Source organism: Magnusiomyces paraingens, assembly GCF_902498895.1.
Source record: "Magnusiomyces paraingens strain CBS 517.90 genome assembly, contig: contig3, whole genome shotgun sequence".
NCBI lineage: Eukaryota > Fungi > Ascomycota > Dipodascomycetes > Dipodascales > Dipodascaceae > Magnusiomyces > Magnusiomyces paraingens.
In genome coordinates, this window is record NW_022474069.1 from 3,111,219 (window position 1) to 3,129,776 (window position 18,558).

The 18,558-nt window shown below is 39.1% G+C and overlaps 5 protein-coding genes across 5 annotated transcripts; 3 read left to right on the forward strand and 2 right to left on the reverse strand.

The window, feature by feature from the left end:
- Positions 1-3,005: 3,005 nt before the first annotated feature.
- Positions 3,006-4,918, reverse strand: SAPINGB_P004268 (uncharacterized protein; the record flags this gene model as incomplete). Its single annotated transcript, XM_031998983.1, has 4 exons — positions 3,006-3,223; positions 3,463-3,661; positions 4,089-4,598; positions 4,844-4,918. The coding sequence occupies 4 exons, from the start codon at positions 4,916-4,918 to the stop codon at positions 3,006-3,008; spliced, it is 1,002 nt and encodes a 333-aa protein (XP_031854874.1).
- A 1,938-nt stretch (positions 4,919-6,856) lies between these two features.
- SAPINGB_P004269 (uncharacterized protein) lies at positions 6,857-7,972 on the forward strand (the record flags this gene model as incomplete). The annotated part of the gene is made up of 1 exon (XM_031998984.1): positions 6,857-7,972. The coding sequence occupies one exon, from the start codon at positions 6,857-6,859 to the stop codon at positions 7,970-7,972; it is 1,116 nt and encodes a 371-aa protein (XP_031854875.1).
- A 71-nt stretch (positions 7,973-8,043) lies between these two features.
- SAPINGB_P004270 (uncharacterized protein) lies at positions 8,044-9,165 on the forward strand (the record flags this gene model as incomplete). The annotated part of the gene is made up of 1 exon (XM_031998985.1): positions 8,044-9,165. The coding sequence occupies one exon, from the start codon at positions 8,044-8,046 to the stop codon at positions 9,163-9,165; it is 1,122 nt and encodes a 373-aa protein (XP_031854876.1).
- An 808-nt stretch (positions 9,166-9,973) lies between these two features.
- SAPINGB_P004271 (uncharacterized protein) lies at positions 9,974-12,586 on the reverse strand (the record flags this gene model as incomplete). The annotated part of the gene is made up of 4 exons (XM_031998986.1): positions 9,974-10,993; positions 11,050-11,273; positions 11,339-12,284; positions 12,368-12,586. 4 exons carry the CDS (start codon positions 12,584-12,586, stop codon positions 9,974-9,976), a joined length of 2,409 nt encoding a protein of 802 aa, XP_031854877.1.
- Positions 12,587-12,911: 325 nt separating this feature from the next.
- On the forward strand, positions 12,912-18,048 carry SAPINGB_P004272 (uncharacterized protein; the record flags this gene model as incomplete). Its single annotated transcript, XM_031998987.1, has 4 exons — positions 12,912-14,457; positions 15,010-15,239; positions 15,323-16,612; positions 16,834-18,048. The coding sequence occupies 4 exons, from the start codon at positions 12,912-12,914 to the stop codon at positions 18,046-18,048; spliced, it is 4,281 nt and encodes a 1,426-aa protein (XP_031854878.1).
- Positions 18,049-18,558: the final 510 nt, after the last annotated feature.

Genomic DNA, 18,558 nt, shown 5'->3' on the forward strand with positions numbered 1-18,558 from the left:
AAAATTATAATCATCTTGGCTTAATATTAGAAATTTTTTAAAAAAATTATACTAGTTTGTAATTAAACAAACACATATTTAAAATCACTTTTAAAAATACTTCTAATCGGATATTTTTTAAATGAATTAAGTAAAATATATATAACTTAAGATCACAGAGAAAAAAAAAAACTTAAAAAAATTGAATACCAATGACAGTATTAGATATATAGTGTTGTGGTTCAATTGAACGTAATTATTTACATCAATTAACCAACAAATCCGAAAACTTTATAATTTGAGGTGCTATATAATTTTAAGAATGAAAAATTTCAGAAGTTATCCTATTATTTCTACATTTGCTAGAATTCTAAAACTTTCATCAAAAAAAAATTAACCTTCATAGAGCCCGTTTCAGATTTAGATCAAGTAAATCCTTTGGCTGTAACTTTCTGTGTTCATTTAAATAATATAAACGGTTGTTTGAAATGATTCTTTAAATTGTTGTAAAGCGGTTTTTGTTAATATTTATTTATTTTTTTAACTAACTATGGAAAATTAATTCGTTGTTTAAGTTAAAATATTATCTAACAAAATCAATGAATAATTGCTGGTTTTTTATAGTTTTGGTCAGTTTTATTTTCTGATTATAATCTATACTTAGTTAAGTATCCAAAAAAAAATTTCGCAAATGATGATACATAAAAGATTAATAAGTATGCCCCCAAAATAAAAATAAAAATAAACAAAGATATATATTTTGAAACTACGCTTATGTGAAAAAGATGGATAATATAAAATTTCTAGTGTGGTACTAACTATAGAAATGATATGGCTTAACAACAATATTCATACAAAGGTTCAAACAAAGGTGTAAATAAGAAAAAGCTCGGTTTTTGGGTAAAGTAAAATTATGTTGGAATCCCTCAACTCAAAGACTTTCAAGATTCCTGTGGTCAATAAATATAATAGGTATAGTTCTTTAAGTAAAAAATATGTGTAAAATATGTATTTAACACATAAAATATAGATGAAAATGTAATTATTTTCTTGGTTATACATGTTCTTGTTCTTAGAGGATGTAGCTTCTTATTTATAATTGATCATCTTCCAGAGAAAAGAAATCATTTAAAAGAAGACTTAGCTACTTCATGATTTTAGTTCCAGTTCCTAAAACTTTGTTTTCGTTTATATTAATTAAAAATACAAGGACCCTGGTCATCTTGAAACACACCAATTTGTAAGTGGGTGAATTCCTGTGATTTATGTTAGTGAACTGTCACGAAATGACAAAAAGAGAGAGAGGTAAGAAATTGTTATATTCTATCTTTTGATAAAGATAGAGAAACCATTACTGGTACGACACTAATTTTATAAGCGATTCTATTAACAGAAAAGTTATATTTGCAACTGTCAGTATAAGAAGAATAGGGTATATAAAATGATACAAAAATATTGTTTATTAAATAAATTCTATAAATAGAAATACTCATATAATTAAACTCACTATCAATATATATATATATATATATATAAATATTCCATTATTATTAAATGCTAACAATTTATTTAGTTAAAATGGACTCGGGATTCACAATAAACCCATTATTGGAAAAAGGGAGGGATGCCAATTTCATTTCCTTAAAATTACAACTAAATGCTGTTCTTAACGTTTATAATAATATATTACATTATCAAATCAAAATATGGTCACTGAGAACCTGGCCTAAAAACCTATAATTTTAAAGTTCTTATGAAACGCTTTCTCATAAATTGTTTATTTTCTGATTGAAAGCACTATTAACATTGCCTTTTAAAAGTGAATCCAATAAAACCATTCTAACCAGATATATCCCATCGATATCAAAGAATTTTGGATTTTAAACAATGATTGTCAATAATTTAAACTTTTCTTGTAGATATTCTTCACCAAGCATGACATTGGAACTAAAAATATTTGTACTCAAAATGTGGTCAAATTTTGGAGACTTTAAAACATATTATGGTGGAATACCCAAGATACAGAATTATATAATATGATCTCCAAAATTGAGTGCCTCAAATATCATTGTTAAAATGTATGCCATGGCACTAGGGCATATTTCAACATTATCCCATAACAATGGTTTTCTTTAATTACATTGTTACATTATTCACTATCAACTACTTGCCCATCTTGATTATAAAAATAATAATTGTTTCAATCAAAATTTTTTACTGCTAAACAACATTTCCTCAGTACTCTTTTTAAAATTTCTCTAGTACTAAAACTTTTCTTCTTTCTTTCTCTTCTTTTTCTCGCTACTCAAATTTATGCCAATCTGTTTTATTAAATATTTTTTCGACTTTCAGATCATCTATCGTGTTTATTTATTTATAGAAATTTGCTTTTGGCCTGTTGTTACTATTTTCATCACTATTTCAAACTATGGAGACACTGCTGAAGTTCAAAAAGGTCCTTCATCCTTCAAGTCAGCCAGCACTGGAGGTTTTATAGCTCACTCAATACTTGAGAACCTCAGAAACCTCAAGAAGCAAAACAAGTTTAACTATTTCACTTTCAATGACTTTCTTTTGGAACACAAATTGCTGCTTTCAGTTCAACTTGGATTTGACATTAGATAATTTTCTGTTGCTAACATCCTCGTCTATCTTGAAAAGTGAAGTTGAATGGAAAGTTATTCAAGGGATGCCTACTTCAATCCTCTAATCTAACTGGAAAGCTAGTTCCCCCTCTTTTCAAAAATGATCAAGAGCCTTTCATATTTCATGTCTTTCTTATCATCTGTTGTAGTAAGATTTCCGTCTTCTTTTCTATTTGCAATATAATGGTATCTGCTTTTTGGATTAATGTACTTTAAAATCTTTTAAATGTCATTTCCTTCTAAACTAGACAAATATTTGTTTCATTGATCAGTACTAGCTTTGCGTATACAGTTGTCAAAAGTCTTTTTCTTTTTTTGCTTCATCAATCTTTTTCTTGAGTTTAAAAGCCAAAGAAGAATGCATTTAACGGGCTTGGTGTTTTACAGTTGTTCCACCTTTTCCCTCAATTTTTCATTCCTATAGCTCTTGGACTTTCTCATCACCTTAATTTCCTCCATAGACTTTGCCATTACTCTTTTCACAGCCTCTTCGAGAACTTTAGCTTGGTCATCAATTTGGTCAGTTGATTTTAGAGCTTTGTTATTCACATCAAAATCTTTAATGGCAGAGGAAAGCTCCTTGTCAAACTTTTCCCAATCTGCATTCTTAATATTTAATCTCTTCACCGAAGTAAAAACTTCATCCCCGTTTTTTACTCTGAGACATAGAGATGTCCCACTCCACAATTGAGTTATCACTTAGTGTATTTTCATCCACTCCACTAAATGAAATCAATATTGGTTCTATTGTTGTATGTTTTTTGATTTCTTGGAGTAATTAACATCATATCATTTTCATGTAGCCACTCAACAACTTCATCTGCTTCCGTATTCGGACCTGCCCTTGACTCCCATTCCTTGTGATGTAAGTTATAATCACCTGCAATGACAATCTTTGAGTATTGTTCCTTGATCTCCCGTTTGAGAAACTCAAAAACCGGTGGCTCAGGGTATTTCTTGGATGGTTTCGGTTGATTATAGACATTGACAATAGTAATGTCTTTAACCAAAATGGTAACCATATCTCGATTGGTAAACTTTTCAATTTTAGTAGTTAATGCTCGTAAGTCAGAGTTAGACCTAATGTAAGTAATTGCTCTGCATTTATTTTTTTCTTTTTCAGTTTCTGTAAAGATTGGGATCCAATCTTTATGTTTAATGGGCCCATAGTTGTTAAAGTACTTGTATATTATGTTTGTTTGTTTTTATTCAAGGGTTATAGAATTATATAACATCAGCATCTGCGCTATCCTTCTTGTCCATACTATATATTTTTTCATTTTAATAATAAACTTTTAATTTTGCCTTCAACATTGCATCTCCAACAGCCCGAAAATAAGTCCTGATGCCAGCTTACGTGGAACAGGGGGTTAAAATAACCAAACCTTCCCAACCTATCTCCACTTGTCTTCATCAACGCTGTAATTGTATTTCTTAATCCCTCCAAGCAGAGATAAAGCTTACAATCTCTTGTAAGCCAGTTAAACTGTTTAAGAGAGTCGACATGTCCATCTCTGGAGATATCCGTTTCAGTCCTTTTCTTTCCTCTTCAAGCAAAGGACACTCAACTAAAATGTGATGAACTGTTTCCAGCTCTCCACATTTGCAGTTGTAACTATCCTTTTCAATTCCAAACTTTTTAAACCATGCGCCAAAGTTGCCATGGCCTGTGCGAAATTGAGTAATATTACTCAAGATCCTTCGACTATCTTTCTTCATGATCACTCCCGTGACCATTTTGGAAAGATTATCAGTACATTTCGACTCCACTGTGATATTATGATACCACAGATCCTTACTGCTGTTCCAATACATTTCTTGCCATTCTTCCATTGCTTGTTTCTTCAAAATTCCAATCGTCTGATTCTGTTGTTGTTTCAGTGTAAGAGGTTTAACCCTCTTGCATTTTCGTTTTTCATCCTTTTTAATCATGTAGTCTCTATCATCTTTCGCCAATATGTAAAGCGTGGTTAGCTTTGCAATTGGAGATTTCTCAATCAATGTTAACAAATGACCATTAATACTTGTATATTAAATTGTTTGTTTGTTTGTTTGTTTTTATTCAAGGGTTATAGAACTATATAACATCAGCATCTGCGCTATCCTTTTATTGTCTGACTATGTGACTTGCCGGTTTTCATTTGTACCTTTTTAGTACAGGTGGTTTCTGTTCTGTGCGTCTCCGGTAGCCCGGAAGATGGGCCCTGATGCCAGCTTACGAGGAACAGGGAGAACCAGTCTGTCGGTCCCAAAACCTTCCCAACCCATTTCCACTTATCTTCACGGACGCCCATGTATTTCTTAATCTCTTCCGTCAGAGATACGGCCCGCAATCACCTGCAGGCTATTTAGACTGTACGGAAGAGTCGGCATTCCTGTAACCAGGGTAGCCTATGGTTTTCAGTCTAGGTGTATACTCCCGTACACATCCTCAGGAAAAGGGGGTATTCTGGGAATCGAACCCAGTATCTTCCGCTATCGAGCGAACGTGTTACCCTTTACACCATCCAGCCCTTTTTCCCTTGTATATTAAACTATTAGCTTGGTTTTTTCTTTGGACAATCCGACTTTACTCTTATACGATAACTCCATTACAGAATTAATAAGAGGCCGTGTGGTCTAGTAGTATGATACTCGCTTTGGGTTTAAATTGCGAGTGGTCCAGGGTTCAATTCCCTGCTCGGCCCTTTTAATTTTTTTTAAATTTTTGAAACACTTCTGTATGTTTTACTTTTCTCTATCAACAGGTCAAGTCCAGAAATACCCAATATCTAAATCTCAGTACTAACAATTGTTGAATTGTAATTTGATTTAAGGACCTGGGCGGTCAACTCTTTAATTACTTTCTGTTCAATTTTATAAGCTACCAGACAAACGAGAATGTTGAGTGGTGATATGTTATATTCCATGATACTATGGGCAATTTCAACATTATCTCGTAATAATATTTTTCCATTAAACTCTTTACATTGTTACATTATTTACTAGCAACTACGAGCTTTTTTTTTTGATTACAAAGGTAATAATTGTATCAATTAAGAATTTCTACCGCTAAAAAAATCACCACAATATAGGGAGTTGTACTAGCGACCAAACTCTTAGTGCTGACTGACTAGGCTCCTTCATAGACACCATCAGTGTTTCCATAGGTTGACATAGTGAGGGAAAGACTAACAATACGTTAAAAAACCAAAGTTAATGAATAAATACGATTGATAAGCTGAAAGCTGAGAGATTATTTAATAAAAACAGTTTAGCTTAAATTTAGAGAAGCGAGAAAAAAGGAGGAAGAAAGGTTTCAGTAACGAAGAAAATTTAAAGGAGCATCGAGGCAAATTTTCTTTAGCAGTAGAAAATCTTAATTGACACAATTATTACCTTTGTAATCAAGAAGAGCTCGTAGTTGCTAGTAAATAATGTAACAATGTAAAGATTGTAATGGAAAAAGATTATTATGAGATAATGCTGAAATAGCCCATAGTACCATAGGATATATTCCAACAAAAAGAAATACGTGATGATACCATTCCATATATTCCAACAGCTCCCCTCTTTGTAAAATTATTGCAAAAAAAATTGAAATGGGCCAAAAACTTCTAGTCAATAATAGATTAATATGGTGAATGAAATTTGAAAAAAACAAAAAAAAATAATGACAACTGTGGGATTTGAACCCACGCCTCTAACGAGATCCGAAAACACCGTTTTCAGTGAAGTTAACACTTGAGTCGGACGCCTTAGACCAACTCGGCCAAATTGTCACAATAGTTACTGTTTGTAAAAGATCAACATGCGATCGATCGACCGGATAAACTAACATACAAGCGATCAACCGGATAAAAGAAACAAGCAATCAAGCGATCGAGATAAATAACTATAAACACTTTAAAGAACAAATATGCAATCGATCGAGATAATAATTATCGATAAATATTTGAGGATAAATACATTAATTTAGATTAAAGATTAAGAAGCGATTAAGAAGGAATTATTAAAGAGAATCGCTTGAATATATATAGTCATATATTTCCATAAGTTTTATCGGTATCTAAAAAGATATTTACATCAATACAATAAGTTTTATATTAAACTATTAGCTTGGTTCTTTCTTTGGACAATCCGACTTTACTCTCATACGATAACTCCATTACAATTTGGTAGCGATTTTTCTTTATTATTTTATTACTCTCTTCAATTTATTCAATTTTATTCTCATTATTTATTCATCAACAATGTCTGGCCCTAACACTACTTTCTCTGCTCCTAACGATTCTCGTTTTGCTAAAACTGAACTTGGTGCCAATTTCCGCTCCAACAAACCTGCTCCCTATGCTGGAATTGAGGGTTCCTATGGCTCTCTTGATCAACGTTATGTCGCGAGGCATTTCTTACAGCGCTTTGAGTCTTACATGCTTACCACCAACGTTGGTCCTGGTGACTGGCCTCGTTGTATCGTTAACTTCCTTCAAGGCGAGATCTTCCACTACGCTGAAGCTTGGCAGAAGAACGTTGAGAACTTTGGTAAAACTTGGGATCAGTATAAACGAGAGTTCCTTGCTCGTGAACATCCACCCAATTTCCGTCATCAAGTTGTTACCCAGCTTCGTCAGGCTGCTATGAAACGTCTTTCCGTCGAAGATTTTGATGCTTATGTTAAAATTTTTCGCACTTGCCGTGGTATTCTGGACCCTAGAGAAGATGATATCCTTGATTTGGGTTCTGAAGAAGCCGTTAATGAATTTGTCCAAGGTCTTCACCCTTCAATTTATCAAGAATGGTACACCACTTGCTTAATGGATCTTGGAGATAGAACTCACATTCGTGAACGTCTTGATATCACCATGGAGGTTTGCCGCAACCATACTAGATCTTTGATGGCGCGCGCTAACCCTACCAAACCTATTACGAGTGCTACTGATTTTGCCGCCCTCGCTAGTTTGGATTACTATCCTGATGCGAAGTCTGATATTGTTGCTCCTGGTATTATCCCGAATGTTGTCAAGAAATCTGCAAACCCCTATCAACAGGCTGCTTTCGCCGATGATCCTATGGATATTGATGCCATCAACGTCAGTCCTAATGGAAATCCCCGCAGATACAAATACAACAATTTTTCGGACGTCAAAAGAAATTTTTCAAACAACAACTATTCTAATCGCAATTACTCTAATCGTGGATCCAACAACTTTAACCGCAACAGTGGACAACGTCAATCTCCTGGACGTTCAGCCCGTCCTACCCGCAACAACAAGAGTCCTGTTAACAGTAACATCAGATGTTATAATTGTGGCAAACTTGGTCACAAGATGGTTGACTGCCGCTCAAAAAACGGCCTCTACCACGCCTAGAGGACGTGCGTGGTTATGGCAATAGAAAGTTCTCAAACCCTAAGACTCAGGTCTTCACTTGGCCCACGGTGATGGAAGCCGAGGAAGGGGACGCTGGTATGGAAACAGTTAATCATGGAGACGGTTTTGATGAGAGAATGAGGTCAACAATTAATCACGAAGGCAATGTCAAGGCCTATGAAGAAGAGAGAGAAGTTATCGTGGTTCCAAGTAAAAATCTGCACTTGGATAAAGGAAGAGAGAGAGAAAAGAGAAGGCAGTTTGAGTTAAACACCGAGTCGTTAAATAAAGGTGTCCATGTCAAACAACCCGAGGTTGCTAAAGCTGAGCATGCAGTTCCAATAATCAAAGAAGCCTCCCGGGTGCCTGTGCAAACCCATAGCTCAGTTGGGTCTACCGGTATTAGTGATGAAGCTACCTGCGCGCCGCGTGAGAAGAGTCTCCGCCAGTATATCGATATTGAGGATAACAGTTCCTCCAGTGAAGAATCGTCCTTGTCGTCCGACGATTACAACAACATTGACAACAACATTGACAACAACATCGACAACAACATCGACAACAACATTGACAACAACAATAACAACAAAGATATGTCAATGCCCACTTTTGATCAAAACATTGAAGACGCTTCTGAAATTGATTTAGCCGAGCAGATGCGCAAACTAGATGTCCAAACCACACCAATCATGGGACATTCTACACCCCGCAATGAGCTTTCGTTTGATCATTCAGTAGGGATCGGCCGCCCTATGCGTCAAATCAACACTATCGAACCAATGGAAATTTTACAACGTATTCCAACAAATTTTCATAAACAACCTGTTCTTTCAGATCTCAACTCTGTTAGTCCACAACAAAACCCTGAAGATTACAATCTTGATTCCGTCAGCATGAGTGTTGACGATGAGCTGTCCACATCAGCTAAACCCCCTGAAGCTAATATTCTTGATGCTTCTATTACTCGTGACCCTAATGAGATGGATATAAGTATGAAGTCCACCACTCTGGACTCTGATGAGATGGAAATAAGTATCAACGCTATTCACATTAACACCACCGATGATTACATTGCAACAACACCTCCACACAACAACTTTACTGGTAAATCATTTATTGCTGCTACTCAAGAAGACATCAACACTAAAGATCCTTTAGTTTTGGGATGGGGGAGGACTAGCTTTGAAGTTTGAGTTTCTAATGTAAGCTGTCAAGTCTGCTAAGACTTTTAATTCAGCTTCACATCCTTCGGAACAAACTGGTATGTTGGCAATGGTTAATTGTCTAACGGTAAATCCAGAACGGTCAGCGAGATCAATTTGACGATGAACAGGGAGATCGGCGAATGTCTCATAAGAGCTGGCGTTGTTCTTTGAATGGGTCTCAGATGTTGAGTGGGCAACAGAACTTCCAGTGCTGGCTGACTCGAAGGATGAGGGTCCTTCATTGACTCCTGTAGTGTTTCCGTGATTAGACATAGCGGAGAAGACTAAAAGCAAGAGTTAATAAGTAAATACGATTGATAAGCTGAAAGCTGAAGGAGTATTTAATAAAAACAGTTTTGCGTAAATTTAGAGTATATATAAGAATTATATAAATGATAAAAATAATAAAATAATAAAATAATAAAAGTTCGCTATCATACCTAAAAGCAAGAGTTAATAAGTAAATACGATTGATAAGCTGAAAGCTGAAGGAGTATTTAATAAAACAGTTTTGCGTAAATTTAGAGAAGCGAGAAAAGAAGAGAAAGAAAACAAGAAAGGTTTCTGTAATGAAGAAAATTTAAAAGAGCATCTTGAAAAATTTTCTTTAGCAATAGGGAGTCTTGATTGTAACAATTATTGTAACTCCAATGGTAATGGGCTAGTAGTTGCTAGTGAATAATGTAACAATGTAAAGAGTGTAATTGGAAAAAAAAAATATTATGGGATAATGTTGAAATACACGATAGTACCATGACATATATTCCAACAGCCCCCCTGCAACAACAGCCCGTTATCAAGATTCAATCTCTTGATCTTTGCGTCGTCGAGTCTTCGAAAATGACTGCGGCGTAACGATGGAGGTATTATTTGACGAGACGAGCACTGCATCAAGTCCATTTCCCCCCTCAACTTGAGGACGGGTACTCATACCCAGAAGATTCCTCAAATATAAAAACTGCGGCTTAGCCAGAGCTTTGGTAAAAATGTCTGCCACATTATCTGCTGAAGCAACAGCTTCAAGACGGGTATCGCCGGCTTTGACATGGTCTCTGGTGCGCATGTACTTGGTATCAATATGTTTAGTCCGCTCGTGATGTTTGCTGTCCTTTATGAGATCCAGGACACCTTTGTTGTCCTCCATGATGACAGTCGTTGGTTGAGATTCACCAAGTTCTTCCAAAAGATCTCGGAAGTAAACTGCCTCACACGTGGCAGAGAAAGCGGCAATCAGCTCAGCCTCAGTTGTGGAAGTTGCTGTCAACTTCTGTTTGGCCGACTTCCAAGAGAAGGTTGAAGGACCGTGAGAGAATGCAAAGCCTGAGATAGACTTCCTGTCGGGATCGTTTGCCCAATCGGCATCTGACCAGCCTCTCAGAAGCCGCGGAGAGGCCCCTGGTACATTTTTGTGATAGACAATTGCCAGGTCCTTGGTGCCTTTGAGGTAGCTCAGAACATGATATGCTCTATCCATATGAATAGCTCTAGGGTCACTCGCATACTGAGCAAGCTTGCCTGTAGCGTAGGCAATGTCCGGACGGGCCGTCTGTGCAGCAAACTGTAGCTTGCCAAGAATGCTGCGATACAGCGATTGGTTAGCTGGACGAGCATCGAGGCCCTGTGGGAAATCAAGGCCATGTTTCTTGGGCAACGGTATCGACTTAGCTGTTTGATTACTCAATTTGAAAACCTCAATCATGTCAGCAATATAATGTTCCAGATCCAGAGATATTGTCCTGTCGGAGTCTTGGACTCTGATTCCCAAGAATTTGTTAACACCACCTTCATCTTTGATGGCAAAGTAACCAGATAGGCCCTTGAAAAACGCTCGAATTCTCCCGGTACATTTGACGCCGTTAAGATGTCGTCAACATAAAGACCTATAATACTGAAGTCTTTGCCATTAATCTTGTAAAAGAGACAGGGTTCTTTCTTGGCAGCTTTGTAACCTAGTGCTTCCAACTTGTCAACAAGCTTCTTGTTCCAACACAGAGGGGCTTGCTTCAGTCCATATAAGCTTTTATTCAGCTTCCAGACCATGCCAGGAGGGGTATTATGGTCAATTCCTGTTGGTGGCTTGACATAGATGTCTTCTTCTAGATCTCCATTCAAGAAAGCATTTTAACATCGACGTGGTGCATCTCGCAGTTCTTCGCCGCACTTAGGGCGAAAATGAGACGAACAGTGCTGAATCTCATCACTGGCGCAAAGGTGTCAACATAGTCAACACCAAACTTCTGACGAAACCCCTGAACAACAAGACGAGCCTTGTACTTGTCAATTGAACCATCCGTGTTGAGTTTCTTCTTCAGCACCCATTTGGTGCCAAGGGCTTTGCGACCCGCCGGGAGGGGCACAACTTGGTAGACATGATTTCCATCAATGGCAGCAAATTCCGAATAGGCCGCATCAAACCAGAAGCGCTTATCTTCTCTGTTGTTGGCTTCCTCAAGTGACCGTGGGTCCCTTTTTAGCTTCTTGCCAGGGTCGAGCAGCGCCACTCCCACATTCGGAAATCGAATGAAGGCAGGGCGATCCTTAAGATCGGCCCAATCTCTGTTGCTGATAAGAGCTCTAACATTCTCCACATCAGGAGCCGTAAAGTAGAGACCTGGTTTGCTAGATTCTGACACTTTGATGTCATTTCTCAAAATTGGAAGCTTAATGTTAATAGCGTTGAGTGTGTCAAGTCTCCCAGACGCCATGCGGGCTTTCACAGTTGGTTCTTCAGAGTTCGAGTAGATGCAGCCAATGCCAATGACATCGTCGGCAGCCCCGGCAGACGGATCTCCTGATGGGCTTGCCGATTCATCAACAAAAATAATTTCATCATCAGCAGGCGAAGAAACAAAAGTTTCATGTAAGAAATCAATGCCGTCAGCTAAGTGTTCTGATGAGCCCTGGGAGTCAGAATTGTAGGGTGCTGCGGTTAAGATTTCATCGCTTGTAGCCTCAACTTCAATTTCGGGTGTGGAGGCGGGAGAGTGGGACGGCGAGTCAGTGCTAACGACTGAGTCTTCATCCACTGATGTTGAAGTAGTAGGGACATTGTGTGTTGCCGAGTGAGTGTGAGAAAGAAAGGGAACTGCTTTTGAGATGGGGGAGGACTAGCTTTGAAGTTTGAGTTTCTAATGTAAGCTGTCAAGTCTGCTAAGACTTTTAATTCAGCTTCACATCCTTCGGAACAAACTGGTATGTTGGCAATGGTTAATTGTCTAACGGTAAATCCAGAACGGTCAGCGAGATCAATTTGACGATGAACAGGGAGATCGGCGAATGTCTCATAAGAGCTGGCGTTGTTCTTTGAATGGGTCTCAGATGTTGAGTGGGCAACAGAACTTCCAGTGCTGGCTGACTCGAAGGATGAGGGTCCTTCATTGACTCCTGTAGTGTTTCCGTGATTAGACATAGCGGAGAAGACTAAAAGCAAGAGTTAATAAGTAAATACGATTGATAAGCTGAAAGCTGAAAGAGTATTTAATAAAAACAGTTTTGCGTAAATTTAGAGTAGCGAGAAAAAGAAGAGAAAGAAAACAAGAAAGGTTTCTGTAATGAAGAAAATTTAAAAGAGCATCTTGAAAATTTTCTTTAGCAATAGGGAGTCTTGATTGTAACAATTATTGTAACTCCAATGGTAATGGGCTAGTAGTTGCTAGTGAATAATGTAACAATGTAGAGAGTGTAATTGGGAAAAAAAAATATTATGGGATAATGTTGAAATACACGATAGTACCATGACATATATTCCAACAGCTCGCGACGATGTTGAAACTCTTTGCTCTGTTGCTCGGGCTATCCAAGACATATTTGATAATGACGGCGGAAGCAGTGATTATTCGCCAGTTGCTTTTCTTCCACCTGCCAACCAAATCGCCTCTGTGGGTGAAACAAATCTTCCAAATGTTCTCGATTCTGGAAATGCTACTGGTCACCTTATCTCAGACAACAGCTACTTTGTGTCGTATGAGAAATACAGCAGCCCCAAAACTATCAGCTCCTATGGTGGTTCCGACATCGTGTTAGAAGGGGAAGGTAAAATTGCTGTTGTATTAAAAGGTGACGGTGGCACCAATATTTGCCATATTGCTGACGCACTTTATTTTCCTGCTGGGTCTAGCAATTTGTTTTCTGATTCTGTCTGGCGCACGCACGATGTTTCTTTTCATACGGTCCCAAGTGGGGATTGTCTGGCCTATTTTGGTGAGGAAAAGGTTGGTAGGGTTGGCGGTGCCAGAGATGCCAAGTCTCACATTTGTGCCAACATTGTTCCGGTAAAGTTTACTAGGAATATCGTACCTCCAACTGGATCTTTCAAGTTCTCAGGAAATTCAATTGACTGGGATCAGATTTTCAGACAAGGACCAGAAGCTATGAGGAAGGTTGATAAATCAGCTCTCGCTGTTGGAAAGGGACTTCCTGTCCTTTCACCGTCTCTCAAATTTATTGCAAAGGAGGCCGTGTTGAATTCGCAGGCACTTGACTGTCATGTTCGTTTTGCTCATTGCTCTTTGACTTCGGTGAAACATTTAGCCAAGCTTGCTGATCCTCCCTTTGAGGTGACCAAGCGTGACGAAGAATTGATCAAGGACTGTGTCATATGTGGCACGTCAAGAAGCATTAAGCGGTTCACTTCTCCGGATAAGCATATAGCTTCTGAATCCACGGCTCCGTTAGCCCAGATTCATGCTGATCTCGTCGGTCCCATAGGTCCTGCCTCTTCAGGGGCCAGGTACATGCTGAATATCATTGATGCATTTTCTGGTTACATCTATGCTTTTGCTCTGGAATCTAAGGATGAAGCTCCTGGGAAACTTATCCAGTTCTTTAAGCAGTTTGTGCCCAAAGCTGCTCGCCGTGCTGTTGACGGCAAGGCCACCAAGCTTATTACTGACAATGGTGGTGAATTTATCTCTGGGACACTTGGAAAATTTTTAGCAGACTGGGGCGTCATTCATATTTTAACTGCTCCTGATGAACACCAACAAAATGGGAAAATTGAGCGTGCCCACCGCACACTGCGTGAGATATCTACTAGAGCCTTGATGCAGTCGACACTCTGGGCCAATATCTACTGGGACTCTGCCTGGCTCTACGCTGTGCAGGTATATAATTTCTCCATAGTTAATAAAGCCGGTATCTCACCTTATGAAGCCTTTACGGGCAGAAAACCACCTATAGCACTAGTGCACACATTTGGCTGCCTAGTTTTTGTCATTAAATCTGAGTCTCAGAAACTCAAAGGGACCCTTCAGCCTCGGGGCGAGCCTGCTCTGTATTTGGGTCCCGACCCGTTAAATCCTAAGAATTTTCTATGCATTACGAGGAACAAGCGCATTCGGCGCTTGTTGGAATATATGTCATGGTACTATCGTGTATTTCAACATTATCCCATAATATTTTTTTTTCCCAATTACACTCTTTACATTGTTACATTATTCACTAGCAACTACTAGCCCATTACCATTGGAGTTACAATAATTGTTACAATCAAGACTCCCTATTGCTAAAGAAAATTTTTCAAGATGCTCTTTTAAATTTTCTTCATTACAGAAACCTTTCTTGTTTTCTTTCTCTTCTTTTTCTCGCTACTCTAAATTTACGCAAAACTGTTTTTATTAAATACTCCTTCAGCTTTCAGCTTATCAATCGTATTTACTTATTAACTCTTGCTTTTAGGTATGATAGCGAACTTTTATTATTTTATTATTTTATTATTTTTATCATTTATATAATTCTTATATATACTCTAAATTTACGCAAAACTGTTTTTATTAAATACTCCTTCAGCTTTCAGCTTATCAATCGTATTTACTTATTAACTCTTGCTTTTAGTCTTCTCCGCTATGTCTAATCACGGAAACACTACAGGAGTCAATGAAGGACCCTCATCCTTCGAGTCAGCCAGCACTGGAAGTTCTGTTGCCCACTCAACATCTGAGACCCATTCAAAGAACAACGCCAGCTCTTATGAGACATTCGCCGATCTCCCTGTTCATCGTCAAATTGATCTCGCTGACCGTTCTGGATTTACCGTTAGACAATTAACCATTGCCAACATACCAGTTTGTTCCGAAGGATGTGAAGCTGAATTAAAAGTCTTAGCAGACTTGACAGCTTACATTAGAAACTCAAACTTCAAAGCTAGTCCTCCCCCATCTCAAAAGTTACATCACCAACCTCCTCTGCTGTGACGTCTCCCACATTAGAAAGTTCTTCTTCTCGTCGTGATCACCAAACCACTCCTCCCTCGTCATCGAATCGCATGCTGTCGATAGCACAACGCAATATCTTACGCAGTGCAGCTGAGGCCATCTCAAGAATCGACTTAGGAGCTTTAAGAAATCTGCGAAAAAGAAATCGCTCTACAAGCCCAACCACTACAGCATCGGGCTTACTTTGGGGCTCTCGCTCTTCCGACCGGCACAGTGACAAACTGAAACTCTCGAACTCTGAGTCAGCTTTGGACTCGGAATCTAGGTCACTGCTGCATGGTCTGCCAGCTCGTGAGGGTTCAACACTGAGAGCCCCACACGGCCACCTCCAGGGTACACCGGATCTTAGATTCAACCCCACTCCCGATGCAGTTCCCTTTCTTTCTCACACTCACTCGGCAACACACAATGTCCCTGCTACGTCAGCATCAGTAGATGAGGACTCAGTCGTTAGCACTGACTCGCAGTCCCACTCTCCCGCCTCCACAACCGAAGCTGATGTTGAGGCTACAAGCGATGAAATCTCAATTGCAGCACCCTACAATTCTGACTCTCAGGGCTCATCAGAACACTTAGCTGACGGCATTGACTTCTTACATGAAACTTTTGTTTCTTCGCCTGCTGATGATGAAATTATTTTTGTTGATGAATCGGCAAGCCCATCAGGAGATCCGTCTGCCGGGGCTGTCGACGATGTCATTGGCATTGGCTGCATCTACTCGAACTCTGAAGAACCAACTGTGAAAGCCCGCATGGCGTCTGGAAGACTTGACACACTCAACGCTATTAACATTAAGCTTCCAATTTTGAGGAATGACATCAAAGTGTTAGAATCTAGCAAACCAGGTCTCTGCTTTACGGCTCCTGATGTGGAGAATGTTAGAGCTCTTATCAGCGACAGAGATTGGGCAGATCTTAAGGACCGTCCTGCCTTCATTCGATTTCCGAATGTGGGAGTGGCGCTGCTCGACCCTGGCAAGAAGCTAAAAAGGGACCCACGGTCACTTGCGGAAGCCAACAACAGAGAAGATAAGCGCTTCTGGTTCGATGCGGCCTATTCGGAATTTGCTGCCATTGATGGCAATCATGTATACCAAGTTGTGCCCCTCCCGGCGGGTCGCAAAGCACTTGGCACCAAATGGGTGCTGAAGAAGAAACTCAACACGGATGGTTCAATTGACAAGTACAAGGCTCGTCTTGTTGTTCAGGGGTTTCGTCAAAAAGTTTGGTGTTGACTATGTTGACACCTTTGCACCGGTAATGAGATTCAGCACTGTTCGTCTCATTTTCGCCCTGAGAGTGCGGCGAAGAACTGCGAAATGCACCACGTCGATGTTAAAAATGCTTTCTTGAATGGAGATCTAGAAGAAGACATCTATGTCAAGCCACCAACAGGAATTGACCATAATACCCCTCCTGGCATGGTCTGGAAGCTGAATAAAAGCTTATATGGACTGAAGCAAGCCCCTCTGTGTTGGAACAAAAGCTTGTTGACAAGTTGGAAGCTCTAGGTTACAAAGCTGCCAAGAAAGAACCCTGTCTCTTTTACAAGATTAATGGCAAAGACTTCAGTATTATAGGTCTTTATGTTGACGACATCTTAACGGCGTCAAACGTACCGGGAGAATTCGAGCGGTTTTTCAAGGGCCTATCTGGTTACTTTGCCATCAAAGATGAAGGTGGTGTTAACAAATTCTTGGGAATCAGAGTCCAAGACTCCGACAGGACGATATCTCTGGATCTGGAACACTATATTGCTGACATGATTGAGGTTTTCAAATTGGGTGATCAAACAGCTAAGTCGATACCGTTGCCCAAGAAACATGGCCTTGATTTTCCCAGGGGCCTCGATGCTCGTCCAGCTAACCAATCGCTATATCGCAGCATTCTTGGCAAGCTACAGTTTGCTGCTCAGACGGCTCGTCCAGACATTGCCTATGCTACAGGCAAGCTTGCTCAGTATTCGAGTGACCCTAGAGCCATTCATATGGATAGAGCTTATCATGTTCTGAGCTACCTCAAAGGCACCAAGGACCTGGCAATTGTCTATCACAAAAATGTACCAGGGGCCTCTCCGCGGCTTCTGAGAGGCTGGTCAGATGCCGATTGGGCAAACGATCCTGACAGGAAGTCTATCTCAGGCTTTGCATTCTCTCACGGTCCTTCAACCTTCTCTTGGAAGTCGGCCAAACAGAAGCTGACAGCAACTTCCACAACCGAGGCTGAGCTGATTGCCGCTTTTTCTGCCACGTGTGAGGCAGTTTACTTCCGAGATCTTTTGGAAGAACTTGGTGAATCTCAACCAACGACTGTCATCATGGAGGACAACAAAGGTGTCCTGGATCTCATGAAGGACAGCAAACATCACGAGCGGACTAAACATATTGATACCAAGTACATGCGCACCAGAGACCATGTCAAAGCCGGCGATACCCGTCTTGAAGCTGTTGCTTCAGCAGATAATGTGGCAGACATTTTTACCAAAGCTCTGGCTAAGCCGCAGTTTTTATATTTGAGGAATCTTCTGGGTATGAGTACCCGTCCTCAAGTTGAGGGGGGAAATGGACTTGATGCAGTGCTCGTCTCGTCAAATAATACCTCCATCGTTACACCGCAGTCATTTTTTGAAGACTCGACGACGCAAAGATCAAGAGATTGAATCTTGATAACGGGCTATTGTTGCAGGGGGGCTGTTGGAATATATGTCATGGTACTATCGTGTATTTCAACATTATCCCATAATATTTTTTTTTCCCAATTACACTCTCTACATTGTTACATTATTCACTAGCAACTACTAGCCCATTACCATTGGAGTTACAATAATTGTTACAATCAAGACTCCCTATTGCTAAAGAAAATTTTCAAGATGCTCTTTTAAATTTTCTTCATTACAGAAACCTTTCTTGTTTTCTTTCTCTTCTTTTTCTCGCTACTCTAAATTTACGCAAAACTGTTTTTATTAAATACTCTTTCAGCTTTCAGCTTATCAATCGTATTTACTTATTAACTCTTGCTTTTAGGTATGATAGCGAACTTTTATTATTTTATTATTTTATTATTTTTATCATTTATATAATTCTTATATATACTCTAAATTTACGCAAAACTGTTTTTATTAAATACTCTTTCAGCTTTCAGCTTATCAATCGTATTTACTTATTAACTC